Source organism: Clupea harengus, chromosome 15, assembly GCF_900700415.2.
Source record: "Clupea harengus chromosome 15, Ch_v2.0.2, whole genome shotgun sequence".
NCBI classification, from domain to species: Eukaryota; Metazoa; Chordata; class Actinopteri; order Clupeiformes; family Clupeidae; genus Clupea; species Clupea harengus.
The window spans coordinates 23,239,264-23,264,915 of record NC_045166.1 but is presented as its reverse complement, the minus strand read 5'-3'; the positions used below and the strand labels follow the sequence as shown (position 1 = coordinate 23,264,915).

The window sequence follows — 25,652 nt, the reverse complement described above, 5'->3', positions numbered from 1 at the left end:
GTTTGTGTGTTGGCGCTACACTGTTGTGTAATCTATACCCCTAAACTGTAAGGTGGCTACATAAAGATAGGCACAAGGACATAAATACCACAGACCCCCCCCCCCACACACACACAGACATGCATACACTCACACCTAATGATCACTAATGCACATAGGGGTCATATACCTAACATTTGAGATGCCTTTACAGCCTTAACATTGCAGTCAGCAGTTATATAATGTTTTATGAATTGTGATACCTAATAGCTACTATCACTGTTGCAGTATTACAGTAATCGCTCTTCCCCACCTATAGCAAGTCATTGTTCCCTAGGCTTTAACATTTATTCTTAGGCCCTGGAGCACACTGGGAGGAGGAATACTGATGAGGCATACTGTAACAATAGTGGGGGGTAGGAATTGATTTCTCTTTTGCCTTAACACTTCAATGGCTTGGGTATTATGCAAAGATGTGACTTCTTTTTCAGTCGCCTCATTGCTAGGCGATCTGATTTCCCTGAGCAGAGGGGATACATTTTCTTTGCTCCTTCCAGAGGGCAGGGCTTTGTTTTCAGCTGAAAAGTGATAAAAGGCCTCAGAGTCTCAGGTAACAATGGTGTTCACGCTCCACGGTGCTCTGTAATAAAAAGTAAATAAATAAAAAACAAAGGAGCTGAACGTTCAGGCACAAACTATAGAGAAAAACACAGAGGACGGGTTAGAGAATGAAGAAATGTGAAGGCACATGTGCTCTATGAGCAATCTGAGACAGCATGGTTAGAGTATCAAAGGGATGGTAAAGATTGATTGCTGTATGCAGGCCAACACCAATGAGAAAGGTAGCCTGGCCTTCAAATGGTGTTTTTTGAGAAACTTGGGGATGAGTTTTGTGGATAAGTTTAGCTGCTAAGCTGACGAACGTCTTGAATTTAAATTCTGTTCTCAGAAAACTATCCCACTGACTCCCATAAGAAGGGATTTTTAGCTATGGCGAATCCCACATCCCTAATTCTTTATTAAGTTAACATCCCAAATCATCCTAATAATCCTAACACAGCAAAACCAACATCTTTAAAACATGACTTTCCTTCATGGAATGAATGATAAAAATGAGCTGAAAAAAGATAGCTGAAGAAGGCTCAAGTTAGTGTTTGTGAGTGTTTGTGGGTAAGGTGCTGAGGTGATGGGACAGCCTGTCAGAGTTACCAGGAATGTGGGCCATGGTGGGCGACAGTTCAGGCAGATTTATTAGGGAAGCTGTGATGACTGTCAACTTTCACCATCTCTCTTCATGCCATGTAACTTTGCAGAGAAACAAGTTCATGGGGAAAGCAAGGAGTTTGGAAGAAGAGACTGGGAAGACATGTGAGAGGTATGCTGTCCAACAAACTTGAGAACGAGAGCAAGATTATAGATTTACACTGTCTGTTTGTTTCTTTTTTTATTATATTTACAGTCATTTTTGAAAAGTAACAGAAATAGAAAATAGCTAAATCTATTCCAAAAGTAGAAGACAGCACTGAACCCAACCCAAAACCACTGTGGCTCTTCGTTAGAACTGCATTAAGTGTCACTTGTGTTGGCATCGCGCGTGAAAACAAGATAAAAACAAACCAAAACAAGAAAAAAAAGGGCACTGCTGTCATATGCGTTTACATACAGCCTAATTGGAAATTTAGATCAATACACTGTACTGTATAGCTTACTACTCGACATGGCTAAGGTATCATGTGGTATTTACAAACTGGCAGCTCTGAGACAGGAGAGTGATGGGCTGGAGAAGTTCCGCTGGGACTACGTCTCTGTGATGGTGGTACTCCTGGGAGTAAAACTCATGCAGCAGTAGCACCTTGTGTTTCAGAGATGATTTCCTCCGTTCCTCTATGGTTTCCTCTTCTCTATCCATCCATCGCCATTTTAATGACCACACACACACAGCAGGGGAGGGCAAAAAAAAAAGAAAGGAAGAACAAAAAGAACAGGAAGAGTTGACATCTCGAGGGGGTGACTCAGTCGTGGAGGGAAGTGGAGACGAGTTGCTTCGGTGTAATTTGGGCCGTGTCCATCTCTCTGGACACCTCAGGCTCCACACTAACGAACATCACACACCATTCGACCGTAGCAAGGGACATTGCTAAGCTGACTAAACTTGTCTGCTTACTATTGGTTACTAAATTTGTCTTCACAGCTCATTAGGAGAGCTGCATTAGAGGGTCGTACACAGCTGAGGGATGCATATTTAATGTAATGGCCCATCCCTAAAATAGACGGGAAAAAATGTACAGGGGTGATTGATTGAGTAAACCAGTCCACAAGAACACTCACTTTTGCTTTTCCCAGCAGGCTGGTCCATATTCAGTTGTGGCAAGCTTGGGTTGCACGAACCTCTTGAGTTAATGGATTTAGATCTTTAGCTTATTATTAGGCAGTATTAATGATAATGGAAAGAGCGAGCCAAGAGAGTCGCCATGATTCATCGGAGTCCATCATGGTGGATACATAGTACGTTCACAATAAAAAGCCAATAGTTTTACACCACTGAAGAGAAAGGGACGATAATAAATATATTTACTGAGTGGCCCCCAGGATTTCAGAGTAGCATTCTTCAGAGTCAGATGTTCAATAATAGTGCATTATCATATACTACGCCAACCAATTGACCTCTTCCACTTTTGTTCGAGGGAGGAAGAGCATTTGTGGCCCATTCAGGGTTCATGGGCTGTCGACTACACGATGCACAAAGATTTAGCAACAGCACAAACCCCACGCGACACGTCTACCTCCTCACATCACACTATCAGCAAATGTATCATTATGAGGTTTTTCCTCCTTGTAACTTTGTACATTTCAAAGACAAAAAGAAAACAGCCCACTTACACAACATAATAAATGAGTAGTCCACTATAAAAAGAGTAAACACTGCCACACATGTTAAAAAAGCTTGAAGTTACAACCGTATTTCTTCTTCTTTTTTTTGTTTTTTTTTGTTTCTTTGTTGTGATTTTTTTTTTTTTGTCAAACGAGACTCAATGCTGTCTTATAAAAGCACAAAATTCACATAACCTTACAAAGCAACCACAGCTGCCTGAAGGCCAACTGTTATTTCTACCAAGGTTGGGCTATTTCGGGCTCTCACAGATTAAATATGCAACAGATTTGGACACCTCATGCAAACAAATACAGTCGATCTCATAGTGACTTCGAACAGTTGTCAAAGACAACATCTGCGGAGTAAATGGTAACTACATTTTTTGACTGCTGTTGAAAACTCCAAACCACGTGTGTCTCAGGGCAGCTTCCAATGTCCACTTTTAACAGTTAGTCTTGGCACTTTCAAGATAAATACATCCATTGTAGAGGACTGTAACAGAAGCAACTCTGGCTGCAACTTGGTTGGGAAAAAAAAAATGTGTGCCCCCACCCCACCCCTACACCTCCAATAGATCTATTCACCATTGCTCCAAGTAGCCCCATGTTAATCATGGAATCAGCACCATGTCTGCTTCTCTCCCATCTATTCTGGTTGGAACTACATTGAATGACTAAAGCCTTATAGGCTGATTATTGAACATTCATTAAGGTGAACAGTATTTCTACTCAAGTTAACACACGTAACACTCTTTTAGTTCACAGTTCTCTCCGTACATGGCACAAATCCAAAAGTTCCCTTTTCTCTACCACCCCCTCCAAGCCTAAAGCCCCCCCCCCCACTCCACATATGCACACACATACCCCCCCCCCCCCCCCCTCTCACACACACATCCCCGCCCCCTAGTCCCTCTCCCCTTTCCATGTAACATCTGAAGGAATATATATCCGTCCACTCCCTCAGTCCATTTTCTCTGCCATTGTTAGAGGATAGAATAAGGGGGAAAACCCCTATTGTATGTTGATAGAGGTCTGCAGTTACAGTCTTGTCCTCAAGGGGGTGCTGTTGTTCCTGCAGATGCTCCTACTTGCCAGCCACTAGCAGAAGAGGGACCAGCACAATGATTAAAAAAAACAGGGCAGGGCAGAGACAAAGGAAATCCAGTGTGTGTTCATTTGCTTGGCTGTCTGTTCATGTGTTTGGGTCTCTCAGGTTGAAGTGTCCATGCCTGGCCCTTCCTTGAATAAGTTTGTAAGACACTACTAGCATTAAGACATTTAAGAAATATGACAAAAGAAAAAAAGAATCGTTGAAATAGCAGTTCCTTCTCCCATTTGATTGGTTCATAAGGCAGTGTGTCCTTGTTACTTTGACCTGCGAACAGAAAGAGACATAGAACAAAGCAAATAGTGAGCAAGACGTAGTTCCCAACATACATTTCCTATAATGTTTAGCATTTAAAGTTTAGCATAAACATTGTAAAACATCTTGCAGCAGAGCTGCAATACAAAATATCTATATCAACTTACTTCTGTTTACACTGACCACAGCTGTGAAGGAACTATCATGCCTTAACGACTGAATCTTTGTGGGATGTGACACACGTCAGTCAGAGCTTCTCTCCGTGTTCTATTTGAGGTGAGCTCCACTTTCATTCCGTTTCAGTGATTTGTTCTGCCAAAAGGTCCAATCTGCTAAAACCTGACCTTCAATCTAATAATAGTGTGAGCTATAACATGTCTAGAGTGACTGAGAGATTTAATCCTCGTCGGGGTGTAGTTCTCATCTCGCTCAAATATTTCCCCTCTGCTTCCTTTCACCAACTATCGTGAAGGACAGTGAGTAAGAGTCTCAGGCTTCTGAGATTATTTTTTGGACATTTATGTATGTCTGCAGTTTTCTTCTGGCCACTGAAGTATGGCTGGTGTTTGAGTTTTCATCCAGATTTGACAGACCATGTCATAAGAGAGTGCAAAACAAGCTGAAATTTGCCAGACATGCTGGGTGATTATAGAAGACAGGGAGTGAGAGTGTGTGTGTGTTTGTGTGTGTGCGAGAGGGAGTGTGTGTGTGTATTTACTCTAATGGAGTGACACAATCCCCTTCACCACTGGAATAATCCACTTCCTTTAATTTGAAATGACACAATATCCAAACACCGCTCTTTCAATGCATCTGCTGTCTGCACACGAGGCTGGACTCTTCTTTGAAACTTACTCTTACTTGAAACTGACCAGAGGACAGTCTGTTTTTGTTCCATGTTCAATACTTTGTGTTCACATTTGTGTTTGATGTAACACTGCTCATCAGGAGCAATTAAGATGGTGGTCTTCATCAAAGAGAAGCTCACTTGCTTCCAAGATGTCTTATATTCCGAAACTATCCTTCATAGGCCTTCACTCACTCCTACAGATGGCTAAAAGGCTCGTCTTGGCATAGAAACAGTGGGCTTCTTGTACCGAAAAGTTCTTTAATCAAGACCCTGTGCAGAGCTACAGTCTTGTTTTCAAACTGTGAAACTGTTTAAGATCCCTTTCCAATCTGAAAAAACCCTCTTAACTGGAACTTCGTACCTATTGAGCTGACTACCCACTCTTCTCCCTTAACTTTATGGGATTGGTGCCCCTCCCCTGCTCACTGGCATCCAAGCACGCTCTGTGGCACAAGGGTGCAGCTTCTGGGCAGCCAGCATGCCAATCTGCGCCCAGATCAGAGGGAACACATTGTCCTCTCAGACGGTCCAAGTCTGGCAACTACCGTTCCTTCCCCAGCATGCCTTTCTTTGCCATTACCTCACCTTTCTTAGCCCACAAAGAGGTGATGGGTTACGTTGAAAGGAGCTGTGGTTTTCACCACAAACGATCCAAATTTATCTATCTATTTATTTGTTTATTTATTTGTTTATTTTGGAGGGGTAGGGGGGTACAGGATGCCATTGTGTTTATGCATGGCCATATGGGATGCTCTCCTCTTCTACCCTCTGCCCAAAATGCTGGCACCGCTTCACAGAGTCAACCCCCTCAAAAACCCCCCCACTCCACCCCCCCCTCCTTCTCCTTCTAACGCCACACCGTGCCCAGTCAGCTCAGCTGTGCCCGGAGGTCTCTGGGGAGCGACGGGGGTAGGGGAGTGCCCAGACTGGTCTTGCCCATCACCACGGGGTCCTTGCTTGGTGCCTGGTAATTGGCACTGACTGGAAGGTTGTTCCCTGCCAAGCATTTACATACATGATCGGCCTCGGCTCTTGTCAGCTCGCAGAGGGGCTAGGACTCCGGAGGTGACTTTGGGTGAAGTCACGGAATGGATGAGACACCGGGAGCAGTCTCCTGGGAGCGCGGCTAATGATCTCAGCTAGCTAGCTGTTTCCCAGCGCACAGCGGAGAAGCTCAATTAAAAGAGTAATATAAACAAGAACCACGGGAAGAAGAGTTGTTGGAAGGGGCCAGACATTTTAGTCAGCTAAAAATCTCCATGATATAATACCTGCTAACATGACCCAGTCTATTCTGCAATTAACCACAGGACCGTTACTCAAGATACTAAATGAAGTGTAAGAATGGGAAGGGAAAAATAAAGGTGGCAGGTCAAACAACAATGAATTTTCTACATAATTTAAACAGAGACTCACTTGATTAATGTGCAAAGTGAATGACTGGTTTCACTGAATATAGTAGATTAGTCTGGACTAAAGCATACTTTTCATTCACACTACCCCCCCCCCCCCCCCCGCCCCCCCTCCCCTCTCTGCGTGTAAACTACTGGACTGGACTGTACTGTGAACTGAGAGTTGGGAGAGTGGAACTATCGCCACTCCATCAGTGTCAATAAGAAGGGAAATCCTCCTAACCCCTCAGTGTGCGTGCGGCGAGACTCCCTCCTGTGAGCACTCGAGCGCAGCCTCCTAAAACTTCTAAAGCTGTCAGCCTCCTCTGAGCATACGCTCTTCTCCTTTTTGTGTTGACCCAGGTTATTATCCAGCATGTGTTGACAGTGATATCATTTCCCTGGGATTTCACACACTCTCTCTCTCTCTCTCTCTCTCTGACTCTCTCTTTCTCTTTCTTACACTCTCTCTCTCTGTCTTCCTGTGAAGAGTATCCCTCTGTGTATTGTTCTCTTCTGACTAGCTTCTCTCTGAAGACGCTGCAGGATACTCTAGTCCATCCAATTTGTGTCTGTGTAGGTAAACAGAGGAGGGGTGTGCGTGTGTGTGTGTGTGTGAGTGTGAGTGTGAGTGTGAGTGTGAGTGTGTGTGAGTGTGTGTGTGTGTGTGTGTGTGTGTGTGTGTGTGTGTGTGTGTGTGTGTGTGTGTGTGTGTGTGTGTGTGTGTGTGTGTGTGTGTGTGTGAAGGCCTGACTTGGTACAACAACAGCAGTGAACATGAGTCCGGAGACTGGTGTGTCAGACTGGAGGCGTCCACTCACATGTACATCGGTTGTAGTTGCAAATGCGATGTCTTCTGAGGCCCCTGATATCCATAGGAGTCGAAACCGCCTATAAAGTCGACTGAAGGAGAAAGAGAGTGAGAGAGAAAGAAAGAAAGAGAGAAAGGATAGAGGAGGGAGGGGTGAGGAACAAGAGGTGGGGGGGTGAGTGTAGGAAAAGAAGAAGAAGAGAGACAATTTGATCACTGCATTAATCACCATTAAGTCTTACTGTTCAACGACTCTACCAATCGTGTGAGTGTATGTGTGTTTGTGAATGCTTGTGTGTGCGATTGTGTGTTTGTGAATGCTTGTGTGTGCGTTTGTGTATGTGTGTATTCGTGAATGTTTATGTGTCTGTACATGTGTACACTCCCAGTGTGGAGATGGCAGCGAGTGTGCATTGGTGTGATAATCCCGGCCAGTGGATGATCAGTCACCGGGGTTGACTACAGAGAACTGGGCAGGATTGATACACCCCCCCACACACACACACAGAGAGAGAGACCTCCACGCTGGATTAGCGAACAGGCTAAAATGACAAGCCGGACAGGATTAGCCGGCGACCCCAGCGGTGGAGTCCGGCCAATGGGTTTCAAGCCTCAGCGGGTCCAGGTCTATCTGGGCCGGCCACAAAGCACCGGGGGTAGCGCGCCGATAAAGATCCGATGTCGGCTGAGCCGGAGTCTGTTTCTCAGACAAATGAACACGAGAGATAAGCCCTCGGAATTAGACTGATGAGCTTTTCCACAACCCGAATCAAAGAAACCAGACAAAGAGAGAGTGAGAGAGTTAAGAGAGTGAGAGAAAGACAGAGATAGAGAGATGAGAGAGAGAGGAAGAGAGAGAGAGAGAGAGAGTTAAGAGAGTGAGAGAAAGACAGAGATAGAGAGATGAGAGAGAGAGAGAGAGTTAAGAGAGTGAGAGAAAGACAGAGATAGAGAGATGAGAGAGAGAGGAAGAGAGAGAGAGAGAGAGAGTTAAGAGAGTGAGAGAAAGACAGAGATAGAGAGATGAGAGAGAGAGAGAGAGTTAAGAGAGTGAGAGAAAGACAGAGATAGAGAGATGAGAGAGAGAGGAAGAGAGAGAGAGAGAGAGAGAGAGAGTTAAGAGAGTGAGAGAAAGACAGAGATAGAGAGATGAGAGAGAGAGAGAGAGAGAGAGAGAGAGAGGCCTCCCAAAGAGAGAACGGAAGCCAGATTTGAAGTGATTAGCATTCTAATGACAGACTTTGGGAGAGGTGTTGTCTGCCCTCTGCCTCCTCCTCCTCCCCTTCCTCCTCCTTAAATCCTTAAATCCCTAGATCTGTTTTTGTGCTTCTACGGCCGCTGGACTCCTGTTCCATCTTATCTGGGCAGCCACAGAGGTCAGCTTAGGCATGGTCTGGCCAACCAAGCAGATCTACCGCTAGGACTCAGGACAGCATCTGGCGCGAGGCAGTCCAGTCCCTCTCTCTCGAAAGAATCAAGCTTGAGTATGATCATTAGCACTCTGCCGATTGGGGCACCTCCTCATCGGTGAAATAAGATCAATATAATCCACGGAGTGGATATGCAGGCCCACAATGATTTCAAAGGCATCCCAGGTCCAAATGTGCGTGGTGTGTTGACTATGTATTACAAGGAATATTTAAATGTTGTTTCCCTGCATGTTGAAATGTGGTAAGCAAATTATATACCCACCAAGCAATAAAGCCTCAGATGTTGCATAACTGTCTAACAGTAATGTAACACATATGAATTATGAAATTTAACAGTAGAGGAATATAATGCATATGAATGACTGTCTGTAGGCGCAACATACTGTATGAATTAATCCACAGGCTACATGCTAATGTATACCCCACGGGCAGGCATTATGTATGCAGTGGAAATGCTCTTTAAATATCTCCTGCTTTTGATAGAGCAAACAGCTCTAAAATGTCCTAATGTTTTAATACCTTCTGGCTACACATGTTTGCCTAGTTAAAGGAAAAAATATCATATGGACAGGATGGATTATTTAAAAAAAAAAATCCCAGGTTCTATGGGTTTGTGACAAAATGCATATTTTCTAAGAAGCTCTGGGAAATGCTTTTAGAATTTACTAGCATACTGACTTACCCCCCACCCCCCTACACACACACACACACACACACACGCACACACAGCGAAATAAACAGACTCCAGTACACATTGATTTGGTTTTAAGCAGCCAATTCCTGGTTCAAGTATGGTTTTTCGTGGAAGCGTGGTGGAGATATAACAACTGAACTGAGTGCTTCTCTTCTGTTATCCTCTCTGCTCTTCTTTTCTTAACACTCCCCTCACGAAATGATAAGTTCGACAAATAACGGGATTCATCCGCAGAGATGGAACTAAGCGGAGGGCTCATCAGTCTGATTGCAATTGTCCCTTACGCTGGGAGACGACGACAACCTAATTCCCTTGTTATGAATGCAGAAAGCAACACCACCCCTCTTTTTCTCATTCTTTGCTTACTCTGGCAAGTGTGGGGTGTGGGTTGGGGGGGGGGGGGTCGTCTCTCTCCCTCTCCACTCTGGAAGGCAAAATCATTTTAAATACCATCCTTTCTTTTTAAATGGACCCCAGAACATTACCCTTGATAGTAGCTGTAATTACGGTGCAAGGGCGTTGATTGGCTCGGGCTGTTCATTACCTTGGCTGAGGTGCTTCATGTACTATATTAATTAGAGCGGTAATAGCTGCTGCAGCCCCCAGATTAGTGTTCCCTCATGCCTGGGGGATCAAACCATCAATATCGCTCTCATTCACTGCGGGTGGGGGGATGAGGGTTGTTGGTGTATGCCGGATGTTTGACAATGTTATTCCTGCGTGTTTGGCCAAATTAAGAGGCGCCGACGCGGTCCGGGCCTTGTTTTGCAAAGGAAATCAAAGTTTGCCGATACAGCCGCGACAGCGCTAATCACTGCCGCTGCCACCGGGCACCTCTTCATTTACAAGCTCTCTCCAGGTGTTGATGCGCAGACGGGGGAGGGGGAAGGTGGGTAGAGGAGGCGCTGAGTGAGTCCAGTGATTTAGGGTGGGGGGGGGGGGGGGGGGGGGGGCACTGTGGAGGAGCTTAAGAACAGGCAAAGACATAGTGTTGGTGCTGGTACACATCTGATTGCCAGGAGTTAGCACAGATGATTTGAATTGCAGATTTGCCATCAGTTTTTTTGCATTCCCAAGTTTATGTTTGTGAGTGGTAGTTCATACTTTTGTGGACAACACAGTGTATGTTATGAGAGACTGAATTATTAGGGGATGTTATTCAGTTCAGTTAAATTCAGGTGTGAAAGTCAAGAAAGTATCTTTTTTTCTTACTGATGTCTTACTAAAAGTACAGAAATAAACAAGCATGACCCAAGCTTGAACAATACTTGGACATGTCCTTGAAACGTGGCAGAGAACACTATTAAACCCTGAAAGACATCAAATCCATTTACTCTCATTCAATTTAGTTCTCAGATTTCTTTCTTTCTGATAAATTATTTAGGGTTTCTAATATTTACGAATATAAAATATCACACCAAGATTAATCTGTACTACACCCTAAACTAATATGGGGAAATGGAATTTAATACATTTTCCGACCCCATAAATACTGTAACAGTCCCAAGCAGAGGAATACAAAACATGACAGATCGACAAGCCAGTCTGTTTCTGCAGACTAGAGTAGCTGTCATGTAGTGAAGGAAATCAATCATTGCTCTATACCCTCTCCCTGGCACTCACATTGACCATGCCACGGGCCTCACTAGCGCTGGCAGCCAAGACTGCAGGCCCTTGTCTGGTGGTGATGGATGCTTTATGCTTAAGGGTGTCTTCATTGATCCCAAATGAAAGTGATACAACTTGGTGTTGCCAGGGAAAAAGCAGTTTTTTCTTTTCTTAATTGGACATTAGCCAGGCTCTTACAGGTGTGATTAAGAAGCAAAAAGTAAAATAAAAAAAGGGGGGAAAGTAATGCGCACACACACACACACACACACACACACACACACACACACACACACACACACACACACACACACACACACACACACACATACACACACAATGGACATTAATGTAATTGTAACAGAAAAGAAAATGAAATGTCCTATAAGCTATGGGAAAATATCTGCTGGGAAACTGAGTGAGGGAAAGCCACACTATCAAGGCACATATACAAACACACACACACACACACACACACACACACACACACACACACACACACACACACACACACACACACTGTTGCTTAAGGCTGAGTGTCCTTCTAGTGTTTTTTCTCAGAGTGCCAGTGTCTTTTTCAAATTGCTCCCAATGAGGAGAGAGCGTATGTGGCCACCTAGACAGACTAGGCATCCAGCATTCTTATTCAGAGCGCTCCGCCTTTTTTGTGCGGCCTTCCCGAGCGCTTCTGGTGGAAAATCTCAGAACTTTTCAGAAAGGCGCTGGTGTTGTCACTGTCATTTTTCCGATACCCTGCCAGCGCTTTTCTGCCAGAGAAGAAAGCTATTTGGACACACACCCTAATAATGAACACTCAACACATAGCACTGCAGAGAAAAATCGTGTGTGCTGGTTCTGACTGTTAGTCACACACACACACACACACACACACACACACACACACACACACACACACACACACACACACACACACACACACACACACACACACACACACACACACACAGCTACCTCCATCAGCTGTTGCAGCTGCACAGAGGCACATCCCTAATGGCTTCCCCCCAGGGCAATACATATTAATTATATATCAGGCTAAAACAAAGTAGAACCTCTGTCCCAATTATTTTACATTTTAATCGGTTAAAAACAAGAGCTCGCGCTCGTACACACACACACACACACACACCATCAAACACACACACACACACACACACACACACACACACACACACACACACACACACACACACACACACACACGAGATGCCTGATCTTAACAAATGGGAGCCATTCCCCCCCCCACACACACCTCTCTTTTAAGGCAAGCATTTCTCGAGCAGGTGCTCCCTGATCAATAAAAGCAATCTTTTAAATCCGGCAAAATGTCGCAATTTGAAGTGAATACGTGGGCCAACCCCAAAGTGGGGTTGAAAATTGGATCGGCTTTGGGCCCCTTTGTGATGGTGCTGCAGTCGATGCCCCACTCAAAAGAGGCCCAATTAGGGACAAGGGTGCTTCTTTGGATGAAGCTCACAGCAGATAAGCACAAATGCTTTCTCTCATTGTCGACGCTGTACATACTTTGTCGTCTGTTCATGTAGTTATGACAAAAAAAAAAGCATGCTAGGCTACCGCTATTACACAACTGCAGTGAAGTATGCACTCCGTGTGTGTGAAGCTTGGAGAGAGATCCTTTCAAGTCTTCCAGACACACACATACATCTACGAAGAAGTGTATTCAAGGGAGATAAATAAACAAGTACTTACAACTGTCCTCCTCTTCTGAAATGAGCTTCACAACATAACAGGCGTAAATGAACCCAGCCAGCTGAAAAAGAGAACAATAAAAAAACACGAACAGTTAGCCACACAAATAAAGACCTAACAGCATTATTCCTTGTGTACAGCAGAAGTGACACATTGAATATGTGTCTTTGTGTTTAATGGCCAGTGACAAAACAGCCCCGTTCGTGCAGGAACTGGTGGGGGGAAATAGGAATAATACTCAGAGCTAAGAGGAGCAGAAAGAGGCTTTTTAAGGTGATATAGCTCCAAGGCGTCCATGGTACATCCAAAATGGAGAGAAGGTTCCAGAAATGGGTGGATACAAACAGTGCGTCCATGTGGAGCGGGCCCATTAAAGATTTTACACATCCACAACCTCCATTCTCAAAGAGTGCTCAGTTCTCTCAGAACAACTTTTAACAGCATATTCCCACACTCCCCCCCCAAAAAAAACTACAGGTTACACTGACATGCAACAGGAGATGACTAATGGGTGGCCATTAAATTGTGGGGGAAAAAAAGGAAAGTGGGTTTCCTCTGTGAGAAAATGTGAGTGCTCTCAATGTGGACAAGCATATCACCCATCATCAGGCCTTGCATTCAAAATGAGCTGCCCCTCTTTGGCTAATATTCTCTTATCTTGAATAACTCTCTGCTCTCACTCTCTGCTCACTCTCTCTTCGTCTTTGTCCATCTTTGTCACCCTCTCTCTGTCACACCCATCTTTTCTTAATGTTGCGCCTCGTCTCCTAATCCATGTTATTCTCACCACCAAGTGTATGATGGAAATCGCCATCTGTTTGCGTCACATTTCTTTGGAACTGGAGTCAGTTCCTGATGGTAGGCAGGTAATTAATGAGGCTTCATTTAAAAGATGTAAGCAAGTGAGGTAAGTGAGAAGTGAGTTAACTGTGTTTAACGGTAAAGGGAAGCTTGCGGGGGGGGGGGGGTCAGAGTGACAGAGCAGTCTTCTGAGTCTGGGGAAGGAGATAAGCTGGTGAAGAAGTATTTCTCCAAGCCTCTCTCTCTCTCAATCTCTCTCTGCCTCTCTCCCTAACTCCCTCTCCCTCTCTCTCAATCTCTCTCTGCCTCTCTCCCTAACTCCCTCTCCCTCTCTCTCAATCTCTCCCTGCCTCTCTCCCTAACTCCCTCTCTCTCTCTCAATCTCTCTCTGCCTCTCTCTCTCTCTCAATCTCTCTCTGCCTCTATCCCTCTCTCTCTCAATCCCTCTCTGCCTCTCTCCCTAACTCCCTCTCCCTCTCTCTCAATCTCTCTCTGCCTCTCTCCCTAACTCCCTCTCTCTCTCTCAACCTCTCTCTGCCCCTCCCTAACTCCCTCTCTCTCAATCTCTCTCTGCCTCTCTCTCTCTCTCAATCTCTCTCTGCCTCTCTCCCTCTCAATCTCTCTCTGCCTCTATCCCTCTCTCTCTCAATCCCTCTCTGCCTCTCTCCCTAACTCCCTCTCTCTCCCTAATTCTCTCTCTCTCCCCAATCTATATCTCTGCTTCTCTCTCTAACACCCTCTCTCTCCCTCTCTCTCATAATAAAAAAGACTGTGTCATTGTGCATTACACCAGTAATTTAACTGCAGGGGAGTGATGGGAGTATGATTGAATTGGCTGATATGGGAAGGCAGGGCCACACTGAGGGCACGGTGTCGGTGCGCCGAGAGACGGCAAGAGAAACAGCCCCCGCCGTGTGTCAACCATGATTCAGCACCGGCCAAACCCAACCCGGGGACCGGTGTGAGATGGCAAATATAGATTTCCCTCCCGCCAGACGGCAAGTAGACAGAGGCCAATGGAACACACACACACACACACACACACACACACACACACACACACACAACACACACACACACACACACACACACACACACACACACACGGAGAAGCCGTTGAGGAAAATGGCTGCCTTTCTATGTGGCTAGTCTCATGCAGGTGGGCTTGTTGCAATGCTGGGGTGTTTGTGTGTGTTGAGGTGTCTATCTGTCCCCATCTTTGCATGTTATCGTCTGCGCAGCTCATTTAACTAAATGCGTCAGAATGGCAAACAATTTGCCATTCAATTTCCACAGGGCTCTGCTGGGTAAACAGGCAGAGCTGGAAGTCTGAGAGAGAAAGAGAGAGCTCACGATTTAAGATTCTGAGAATACCTCAAGGTCTCGCCCTCATTTACGCCAAATAATGTGCAGTTCCTTATACACACACACACACACACACACACACACACACACACACACACACACACACACACACACGCTTTCTTCAGCAGTAAGCCTTGGCACCAAGCACAAGATCGGGCCAGACCTCACACAGATTCAACACATCTCCAGACAGGCTCATTAACATAATACTGTGCCCCAATGTGAAGGACACAGACAGACTAACACACACACACACACACACACACACACACACACACACACACACACACACACCTGACCCCTTCCACTCACATCATCTCTCTCTCTCTCTCTCTCTCTGCCTCCCTCCTTCCCTCTCTCCTCCACAAATGCTCACATATCATCATTTCCGCTCACCCACATTGCCAGCTCTTCCTCTCTCTTACTCATCAGGTGTCACAGAGGCGGATCTGAGGCAATGGTGCCAGGCCCCCCACACACACACACACACACACACACACACACACACACACACACACCCACACACACACATACCGCGACAACAAGTCCCTCTGACAGGCACAGGGCGGATTACGGCGCCACAATCACAATACAGCCTTCTCCTCGGATTACCTGATGCTATCGCCACCCCCACCCCCCACACCCCCATTGTGCCTCCTGTTGTAAACCTAATTTGTCGCCTGTAAATACAACCACGTCTGTTTCCATCTCTCTTTTTCTTTTTATTGTGGTGATGGGATGTCTGTGGACACACACACACACACACACACACACACACACACACACATACACACACACACACACACACACACACACACACACACATACACACACACACACACACACACACACACACACACACACATACACACACACATACACACACACACACACACACACACACACACACACACACACACACACACACACACACACACATACAAATGCTCTCCATGCTTCGCATTTCCATAGTGATCCCTCCTGACGTTACGGCTAAAATTAGATTTTATACAGTGTGAATAATGCATGCGAGATCTCAAAAGAGACACTAAATAATTGAAACTGAAGTCTAGGAGGTGCGGGGGACAAAAGAAATCAGGATTGATCCGAAACGCGAGTATGTAACTGTCGCATTGTGCGTCCGGGGACACGCTCATTTGTTATTGCCCACAAAACCCACCCCCACCTAAAAAAACACACTCTGAATTACACCCTTTTAATCTTAAATGTGATTACCTAAAGGGACACGGAGAGGCAGCTCAGGGAGAAAGAGAGAGAAAAAGGAATTACCGCACGGTGCAAAAAAAAAAAAGAAGTGGACGGAGTTAGCGCCACCAAATCTGGATGGCTTAGTGCTGCATTGTTTTTCCCTAAACAAATCAACAAACAAATAAACACACAAACAGACCGCCTGACACGAAAAACACCAAAAATGTCCCTGCTGCTCGGCCTGAAGAGTCTACCTTAAACACCTGTTGCATACTGATTTCCTCTTAGTCAGTCGAAGGGCAAGGGGCAATATGGATCTTATGCAAATGACCGCCCAGGAAGGTCATGCGTCTGTGAAGCCATCGATAGAAGCAGACCGACACTATTGCCTTGAGGTTCTTAACCTGCACCTGCGCTTTAAAATGCCACGCGAGGCAACGCAAATATGGTAGTTCTGGTTACGATCCCTAGGGCTCTCTCTCTCCCTCCCTAGTGTTTGTGTCTTTGCACATCTCTTTCATTAATTCAGCGACACGTGAAGACGGTTAGGTTCAGGTGTTGGCAGGTACAAAGGGCTTCATTGATGCAGATGAGTGCTTACATGGTGTCTGATGGCTCGGAGCGAGGGGCTAATAAAAACGACACTCGCCCTCTGGAGCGGCGAGCGAACATGATGAATTACTCGCTTGTGATGCCACCAAGTGATGTGGTGAGAAAGAGGCTGCTTGAGCACGTTTGCCCCCCTGTAGCAACCTGCTTTCTCATCACTGGGGTCTCTCTCTCTCTCTCTGTCTGTCTTTGTCTTTGTCTCTGTCTCTCTCTCTCTCTCTCTCTCTTTCTTCTGTCTCACACATACACAGTCAAACACAAATTCATACACACAGAACCTTGCACAGCCACACAAACACAAACACATATAGCCCACACATCCACACACACCTCTACACAAACTCACTCTCACACCCACCCATACACACCGACACAGACACAAACACATCCAGTCACACACACACACACACACACACACACACACACACAAACCCATGCACATACTAAAATGCACACATTCTGTGTGATCAATTTGCACAGGATGACAAGACATCACTCAACCCACTTCTGTCTCTGCATAGACTTGCCCTCCACTATCTCTCCCTGTCTCGTTCTCTCACCACCCCCTCTCCCCAGCCCCCCTTTTTGTACCCACATACTCATCAGCACAGCCATCGGCGGTCTAATTCACATGCCCTTGACACTCTCCTCCCGAGGCGATGGAGGCTCCGCGGGTGGCTGACTTTGTGCCTGTGCAGAACTGCAGCACGCCCAAGACCATCTCCATGCCAACCGACTGGTCATTTGCGGCTGCTTACGCAATCCCCGATCCCCTCGACGTAAAGATGACTCCCATTTGGTTTACTTTTCCTCCTCCCACTTACAAAATTATTTTGCGACAAGGCCACACTCATTTCAGAGGAGGGGCAGTCTACCCATCAAACAGAACTGGGGCCTCTTGACGTGATTCACACCTTGCTTGTGAGCAACCTCTCATAAACCAAGAGCTACATGACAGGTAGTGAGTTCAGCAAGTGCTGAACTTGTATATTTTGGATGCAAAAAAAAAAAAAAGAAAAAAAAGATGGTGGCTGGTGGGTCCAGTATGGGTACGTGCTTTATTACCAATCACAATAAAAGCTTGAGAGCGGCACCAATAAAAACTGGCTTTTAAACGCACTACGCTACGCTAACGCAGGAGACTGGTGCAGGGGCTAAATGAAGTCTAAAGCAGAGCGGCTGACTCTCCAGCAGACAGGATAAGGGAGAGGGCCAGGGACAGAGCCAGCTGTATTTAACTCCTGGATCCTACCGGGAGGTATAAGCCCTGGGTCTGGGGAGAGGTGGTGGTGGTGGTGGTGGTGGTTCTGTCTGATACGAGGAGAGGATCTGTCCTTGAACTAAATCTGCTCTATAGTCAGTAGAGTGCTTTAGCTTTTAGCCAGTGTGAAAAGTCAGAATCCTAGAACTTTGCTCATCTAAGGTAAATGCCATACTAAGAACATGTAGGGTAAGACGCAATACACAAGATGGTGTCCCATGTCCAGGTTAGATTTTTGAAAAAAGGTCCTTCTATATAGAGGTTCTTATGAATGGTAATCTTGTTGTTTGAGAATACATACTAAGGCAATAAGCAGCAGCAGAGTATAATGTATGTTGTCGACTAGACCGTACCGTGTCAACCACCTGGCTCCTTTCTGAACTACCAAGTTCTTCAGTGGAGCATCCACTCACTCTCTGCCTGCTGCCTTCACACATACCTGCTTAAATATCTAGTCATTACACATAATGATAGCTACCAAGCTCCTGAGCTGCGGCTCTCGCCTTTGCCACAATTACCCTACTTCAGTAAGGCTTGTGAGCAGACTAATGCTGGGTGCTCAAGGCAGCAGAATAATGGAAGTCAATGCATTCCAGCGTATTCCACTCAGGAGCTAAGAGTCAGCTGAGAACCACTGTCGAGCGTGCCCATAACTGCAATGTACTTGCGGATTTTATTTAAGTCTAGTGTGATTCACACTCCCCCCCCCCCCAATCCCATTCAGCTGTTCATGCCTTCCATGTAGTGAAAAGCTGAAAAAAAGTATTCATTGTGTGGCCTACTAAGACAAATTGGGGTAATATTGCACATGCTGTGCTCGGTGGTGCCGTGGGAGGCATTGTTGAGGCCCTGTGAGCGTGTGCGGATTGCCTGTGAGAGTTATGAAGCACTTACTGAGGTGCTCGCTCGTCATTAAACCGAGGGGGTGGTGGTGTTTTATTTTAAAGGGGCGAATCTGTCATTTTCTCAAGGCGTCGCATCCTTCATTTAAACCTTTTGCCTCATGTGTTTTTGCCTCAGGGCTCTTGGTCTGGTGCCCAGATTGGTTCGCTCAGCTCAGAGGTGGGGCTGTAAAATGTATGTGTGTGTGTGTGTCTGTGTGTGTGTGTGTGTGTGTCTGTCTGTGTGTGTGTGTGTGTGTGTGTGTGTGTGTGTGTCTGTGTGTGTGTGTGTGTGTGTGTGTGTGTTTGCGTGAGTGAAGGTCTCATCGACTACTTGAGTTGACGCTTGAGAACTAGCATTGCCATGATCCAGAAAACGATCAATAAAAGCATATACTGATTCCCAGAAATACCCATTTCGCCCTCTTGGCCTGGCTGTTTAGGTGGACACTTCCAGTAAGGCCCGGGCACTACCTCTTGAACACAGGCACATAAATAAGAGCTCCATTGTACAACTTTTTTTTTTTTTTTATCTTGACTTGAAAAGAGCCCCAAGTCTTTAGCATAATGAAATTAAAGCCTCTCTGGCTTTTCTGGTTGGGTGCCAGGTCTGCATCAGAAACTCATTTCCAGCGCTTGGCCTCCTCGGGCCACCTCCATTTAGGCTCTTCGTTTGAATTAGTCTCAGGGCACCGTAGAGAATGGGGTGGGGGGTGGTGGTGGTGGTGGTGATGGTGGTGGTGGTGGAGGCTCTGCATGACTCCAAGCTAGCCGGGGTGACTTATTTTATTGGTGGTGGGTCTTGTTAGCGTGCTAAATGAACCTTCCTCGAACCTAATCACGACTGCAGGCTAACTTCATTGACTCCCGGTGCACTTGAGTCCTCAGGTGTGTGATTTTGGTGAAGTGGGATGGAGGGGGTCAAATGACAGAGAGGGGTTCTGGGACTGGGTTTTGTGTCGAACCACAAACTTAACATAACAAACACACTCGCACACACACACAGGGACAAGTTGTCTAGACGAGGGTGAGGATGTCACTGCAAGGGCTTTGCACATCAACGGTACTGAGGCTCTTTATTGGTACTATCTTCCCATAACCCTTAAAGAGAGGCCTATGAAATAAAACTACCTTGAAAAGCACAGGTCTGAAGACCATGAAGGCCGGCAGGATTGCTATTTTTTTCTTTCTCGAATACTTGAAGAACGAGATGGGAAGTTCTCCAGACAGAAACGAGGTACCCAAACAAAGACATACTGAACCAGAATCTTTTGTCACATCACATTTACATCACACCGGCCATCTGGCTCCATACCTACCTGCCTATCTCACTTCTGTCTGTGGGGAATTCCACTGGACAGATAGCACTGGTGCGCTATTCATTATTTAGCGAAAGGAAAAAAAAAACAGCACAAAGTATTTCTGCGTTTTACTTCAGTAGATTTGAGATCCTCATTGCTGCCAAAACGTAGCTGGAAGAAATGAGATGCCAGTAAAATGTGCAAAGCAGATTCAGACCTCATATTTTATACACTCATCATGCCAGATCTACAGATAGCACTTTGTGGCTCTCCATATATGCTTTCTAAAAAAAGATTCGGCTTTAACGGAAAACTCAAATGAATGGTGTTTTATACACAGCTTTCTACTTTATTGGCAGTGTTTGACTTGCATCGTGTGAGGGGAATTGTGATCTATAAATCAATGGGCTGTGCTAGAGGAGCATGCACTGATAAACAGGTGCATTCCCTCAGTGAAACAAACCTAAACAATTACATCTACCCAAGAAAATGCACTTACACCTGCATGCACACACACGGCTGCACACAGTTGGGCATCGGTGAGGCATTTGGGCACCGTTATGGAACGAGGAAAAGTCCCAGAGCTTGGCAGCTAAATTGCGTGGTCTAGGGGTTTTAATATTTTAGCCTTAGCAGAGAGCCTCGCTTGTCTGCAACTTAAAAAAAAAAAAACAGAACAGAAAGAAGCCTAACCACTAATCCTAACATCCTACACACTCCCCCATACGTGCTGTGACTACGTGGTAGTGGAACCTACTGTGTCACACACACACTCTCTCACACACATACACACACGTGTACTCTCTCTCTCTCTCACACACACACACACACACACGTGGGTTCACTTCCCCTCCATAACACTCCACTCCTCTCTTTCCCCACAGTATTTACTCAGAGAAAAAGACGGGTTATGACAGATATCGGAAAGGTCATGTCATTTGATTTAAAGGCTCCATGGCTTCTGTGTAATTGATTCCAATGGACTGCCCTATGGAGAAAAAAAAGTCTCAATTCCCAAATGTGTCCGATATTTTCCTCTCCTGATGAGTCATTAGCCACTAACGATGGGATTTAAAGCTATAAAGATAATGTTTGTGTGTGTGTGTGTCATGACAAAAGAGTGTAGGAGAACAGTAGATGTAGGTCAAACACACTCACACATTCACTCGCAGTGCGCAAAATGGGATTTTTGTACAGATGGAACAACAGCCCTTCAAATTCTTAGAACTCAATACCCAACTTCGCCCTACACCGTAGCAGAACAGAAGCCTTTCAGTGTCTTTTAAATGGCTCATTTATGGTATATAGAGGGCATGTGTGTGGGGGTTGAAAGATGGAGTGGGATAGGGTGGGATTGCTTTGCCATGTCTTGATCTCCTTAGGTGTTGAAAAAGGGGACAGAGGAGAGGAATTCATTTTGTCTGCTTTCACTGCTAAACAATGGCAACTGTTAAGGGGAGAATAGCTATATTCTCTTTGATCTAAAACTGTATAATTGGGTTCTGAACCTGCGTGGATGTAAGCGAATAATCACATGGGTGCACTCTCCAACACACACACACACATGGAAATTGGCATGTAGATACACACAAACACACAAACACACACTTTCTTTTTTTTTTTTTTTTTTTTTACATGTGGACATTGCGGGGACTAACAGTATCCAAAGATAGACACACACACACCAAATTAGTTCCCCGCTACAGAAGATGGAGCGCTCTTCCAGTGCCAGTGATACTTTGTGGGTCTCAGCATTATTTGGCCCCTCGTGGCTCCAGCTAAATCTCATTGGCTCAGGAGGAATGGCTTCCCTCCTCACTTGATAATAATTCATTAAGCGGGGAGCCCTTAGGTCCGGGGATGCATTGTGCGGTGAGGATTGATCGTGTGCCGTAAAAGGCCCAGCTTTAGTGCAGCTAAGAGCATACTGGGCCTCTTTTGTTTACCATAATGCATTCGGACGTCTTTCCAATTGATCTTGCCAATATACAGCCTGGGCGGCAATCTCCTGAACACCCCCCACCCCCCCACCCCGACTAATAAACTCTAAGAGCAGAGGGTTCTGAAGAGGGAAGGCGAAAAGCCAAAGATCTGTTCTTGTTTTGTTTTGTTTGATTCCTGGAAGGGTGTGTTAACGTTAAGAGTGTGATGAATATTTGTCAGGGAGGTGAAGCTGATGACAGTGTTGAGCTCAGAGGAAGTTGGATGGAGTAGGGTGGGGTGGGGTGGGTGTGTCTATGTTGACTTGAGCCAAAGGGGGATTTGTGAGCGGGGAGAGATGGAGATACAGAAGGTTGTGGCAGATTTTTCTTCCAGTGGGGCTCGCTGTCATATTCTGTCTCTCATTTTCTCTCTCTCTCTCTCCCTCTCCCTCTCTCTCTCTCTCTCTCTCTCTCTCCCCCCCCCTCTCTCTCTCTCTCTCTCTGGGTGCATCCCTGTCACTCCTTTGTTTGTCTGCTCATTTCTTTCCTGTTTCCTTAGCTCCGTCCTTCCTTTCTAACCCTAACCCTCACTTTTTGTCTTTCGGGTTCACTTCCCCTCCATAACAGTCCACTCCTCTCTTTCCCCACAGTATTTCCTCAGAGAAAAAGACAGGTTTATGACAGATATCGGAGAGGTCATGTCATGTCATGGCACGGTGGCTCAGGTGCTTGCACCGCCGCCTCACAGCAAGAAGGTCATGGGTTCGATTCCCACATGGGGCGCTGTTGGCTCTGGGGGGCAGGTCCTCCCCAGACCTTCAGTGCTCAGGTGGGCTATCTCCCGGGCCTTTCTGTGTGGAGTTTGCATGTTCTCCCCGTGTTCACAAGGGGTTTCCTCCATTAAGAACCCCAACAGAAAAACATGCAAAAAAAGAACAGAACACTCCTGTCCATCCCTGACCGAGACGGACGGTTCAATTGGTCCCCGGGCGCTGAGAAGCTGCCCACTGCTCCTGGAGGATCCTGGAGGAGGGACGATCCGGGATGGGTTAAAGGCAGAAGTGTGTGTCCTGTGTCTACATGCCAATCCCCCCTTTGACTACATATATATAACACGTGTGTGTTGCAGTGAGTCGTTTGTGCAATAAAAAACTGACAGCAGTCAGCCTTGTTTGTTGTTGATTTAAAGGCTCCATGGCTTCTGTGTATTTGGTTCCAATAGACTGCCCTATGAAAAAAAAAATCTCAATTCCCAAATGTGTCCGATATTTTCCTCTCCTGATGAGTCATTAGCCACTAACGATGGGATTTAAAGATATAAAGATAATGTTTGTGTGTGTGTGTGTGTGTGTGTGTATGTGTGTGTGTGTGTGTGTCATGACAAAAGAGTGTAGGAGAACAGTAGATGTAGGACATCAAATGTAAGACCAGCATGACTCAACACTGAGATGGTCATCATGTCAAAGTGGACTAAAGGCGGAATCTTTCATCACAACAATGGACACCACACACTACACATACTGTACTAATCAACAAGCCTTCACTGCTCATCTCTGTTTGTCTTTGAGGCAGCACCGATGTGAGCATGCACTCTATAGATATCTACCACTCTCACACACACACACACACACACACACACACACACACACACACACACACACACCACTAAACACAAAGGCTCTGCACACTTCAAACACACTATCTGTCGTGACAGGGGAGAGCTATGAAGTATTCAGGTCTTTGTCTCAACGTGTGTTAAGTGGCTAAAGGCACCACGCACATGACGTCCATCATTAGGCCGACAAAGATGTGTCGTGAGGATGGCTCAGGATGGCGTTGTTACAAATGACTCAAAAATATCTTGGTGTGTGTATGTGTAGAGGGGGATGTAGGGAACTTACAGACTGACTTTAAATAAACCCAAAACATCTACGCTTGTCATGTTCTTGACTACAGGGGAGACCCTGCGATACTTCAGCCTGCACACAGTTGTCAGACTCCATTCCAGCCGCTTGACATACTGCTGGTCTCCAGACTAAGATTCACACCCACTACAGATGCTCGCACCGCTAACCGATCTCGCGACGCAGGACGATGGCACGTTTTTTTCATGGGATGATGCAATTGAAAACAAACTGTTTCATCGTGGGAATGGCTGAGTTTACTTCAGAATTCATCATTAGAGAAGTACATATTTGAAAAAGGAGTTAAAAACAGTTCACAGCACATTTAGTGAAAGTAAGAGTAAGAGAACTTCTTCCTCAGCCTCTCCTTTGGGCAAAGAGAATTCGATTGTAAGTAAGTGTGCGTATGCATGTGCATACAAATGAACAACCCTGACATGGGGACTGAAATGGCTGCGGCGCCTCGTGTTCTCCCCACCGCTGTGACTCCTGCCTGTTGGACAGACGCTCAGACGTGGTGGCAGGGGTCTGTTCTGTATCTGCTGAGCCGTCGTTCGCATCGTTATTCCCACACCTGCCAGCGTGCCGCACACAAACACTCACCCACGGATGAGGGACAGACAGAGAGAGAGAGAGAGAGAGAGAGAGAGAGAGAGGGAGCATGAGAAGAGATGATTTCGAATAATGCCTGCTGCAGAAATGGCAAGAGAGAGCAGGAGAGAGAGAGAGAGAGAGATAGATGGATACAGAGAGAGAGAGAACAGAAGTTCACACGCTGCTACTGCTGCTGACATTACTATTACACTCTCTGGACTGACATCTGCCTACTGCGTTATTTGCTTCTTGTGAGTCCCGTCTCCCACACAACAGCGCAATTAGCCCGGAATTGCGCTTGGCTATGGCAACGGGCTTCCCGTTTGATCCTTAGGGGAATGACACCTAATAAGGCCAATTGATTCCCTTCTTCGGGCTGCTCCAGGTTGGCACTGTCAAAACTGATACATTTCTATCTCTGAGGAGAGACAGGCGCAGTTGTTAAGATTGACAGTTTATGAAATTGCTTTTTATACATGCACACAGGTGACTGGGTTTAGTATTGTTTGCAGAGAGCTGTGGCCAGAGGACTGTGGAGATGTTTGCCAGACAGAGGCATTCAGAAAGATGCTGTCACCAAGCACATACCATATATCCTGTATTTGGGTGTGTGCGTTTCTGCTTTAAACCAAATAGTTGGGCAAAACCCAAGAAAAAGGATTTTTTATTCTCTCAGTGTGGTGGACTCTTTTCCCCCCTTGACCCTCTCAAACAGTCATATATATTCCTCATCTTCCGTTTGAAGCCATCCTGGCCAAATTGCTTCACTGTTTGCTTTATTTCGTCGAGATGGGAGCCATTTCCCCGTCGCTATCTCGCTCGAGATGTCCATCTCCTCATTCCCAGTGTGCGACGCTGTGGCGTATCTCTGAACAATGGGTCGCGAAATGAGTACCGGAGGATAAACGAGGGAGGTGAGGTGATGGCAAGGAAAAGAAACGAAAGGGGAGGTTCAGGTGCGGTGTTTAAAGTGCTGGCACCGGTCGCCTTAAACAATCGCTTCTTTCTTCCCCCTGTCGGAGAGGGGGAAAGACAATAGAAATGGCTGCGAAGAGGTGAAGACAAAAGAAAAAAAAGAGT

The 25,652-nt window shown here is 45.9% G+C and overlaps 1 protein-coding gene across 1 annotated transcript in view; it reads right to left on the bottom strand.

Annotated features, from left to right (window-relative positions):
- Positions 1-3,767: 3,767 nt before the first annotated feature.
- Positions 3,768-25,652, bottom strand: part of nkain2 (sodium/potassium transporting ATPase interacting 2) — an 85,475-nt gene continuing 63,590 nt past the window's right edge. The window contains exons 4-6 of the mRNA XM_031581240.2: positions 12,726-12,786; positions 7,276-7,357; positions 3,768-4,225 (exon numbers count right to left, since the gene is read on the bottom strand). Coding sequence (XP_031437100.2) covers positions 4,216-4,225; positions 7,276-7,357; positions 12,726-12,786 — 153 coding nt within the window. The 3' untranslated portion in view covers positions 3,768-4,215. The remainder of the gene's footprint in view (positions 4,226-7,275; positions 7,358-12,725; positions 12,787-25,652) is intronic.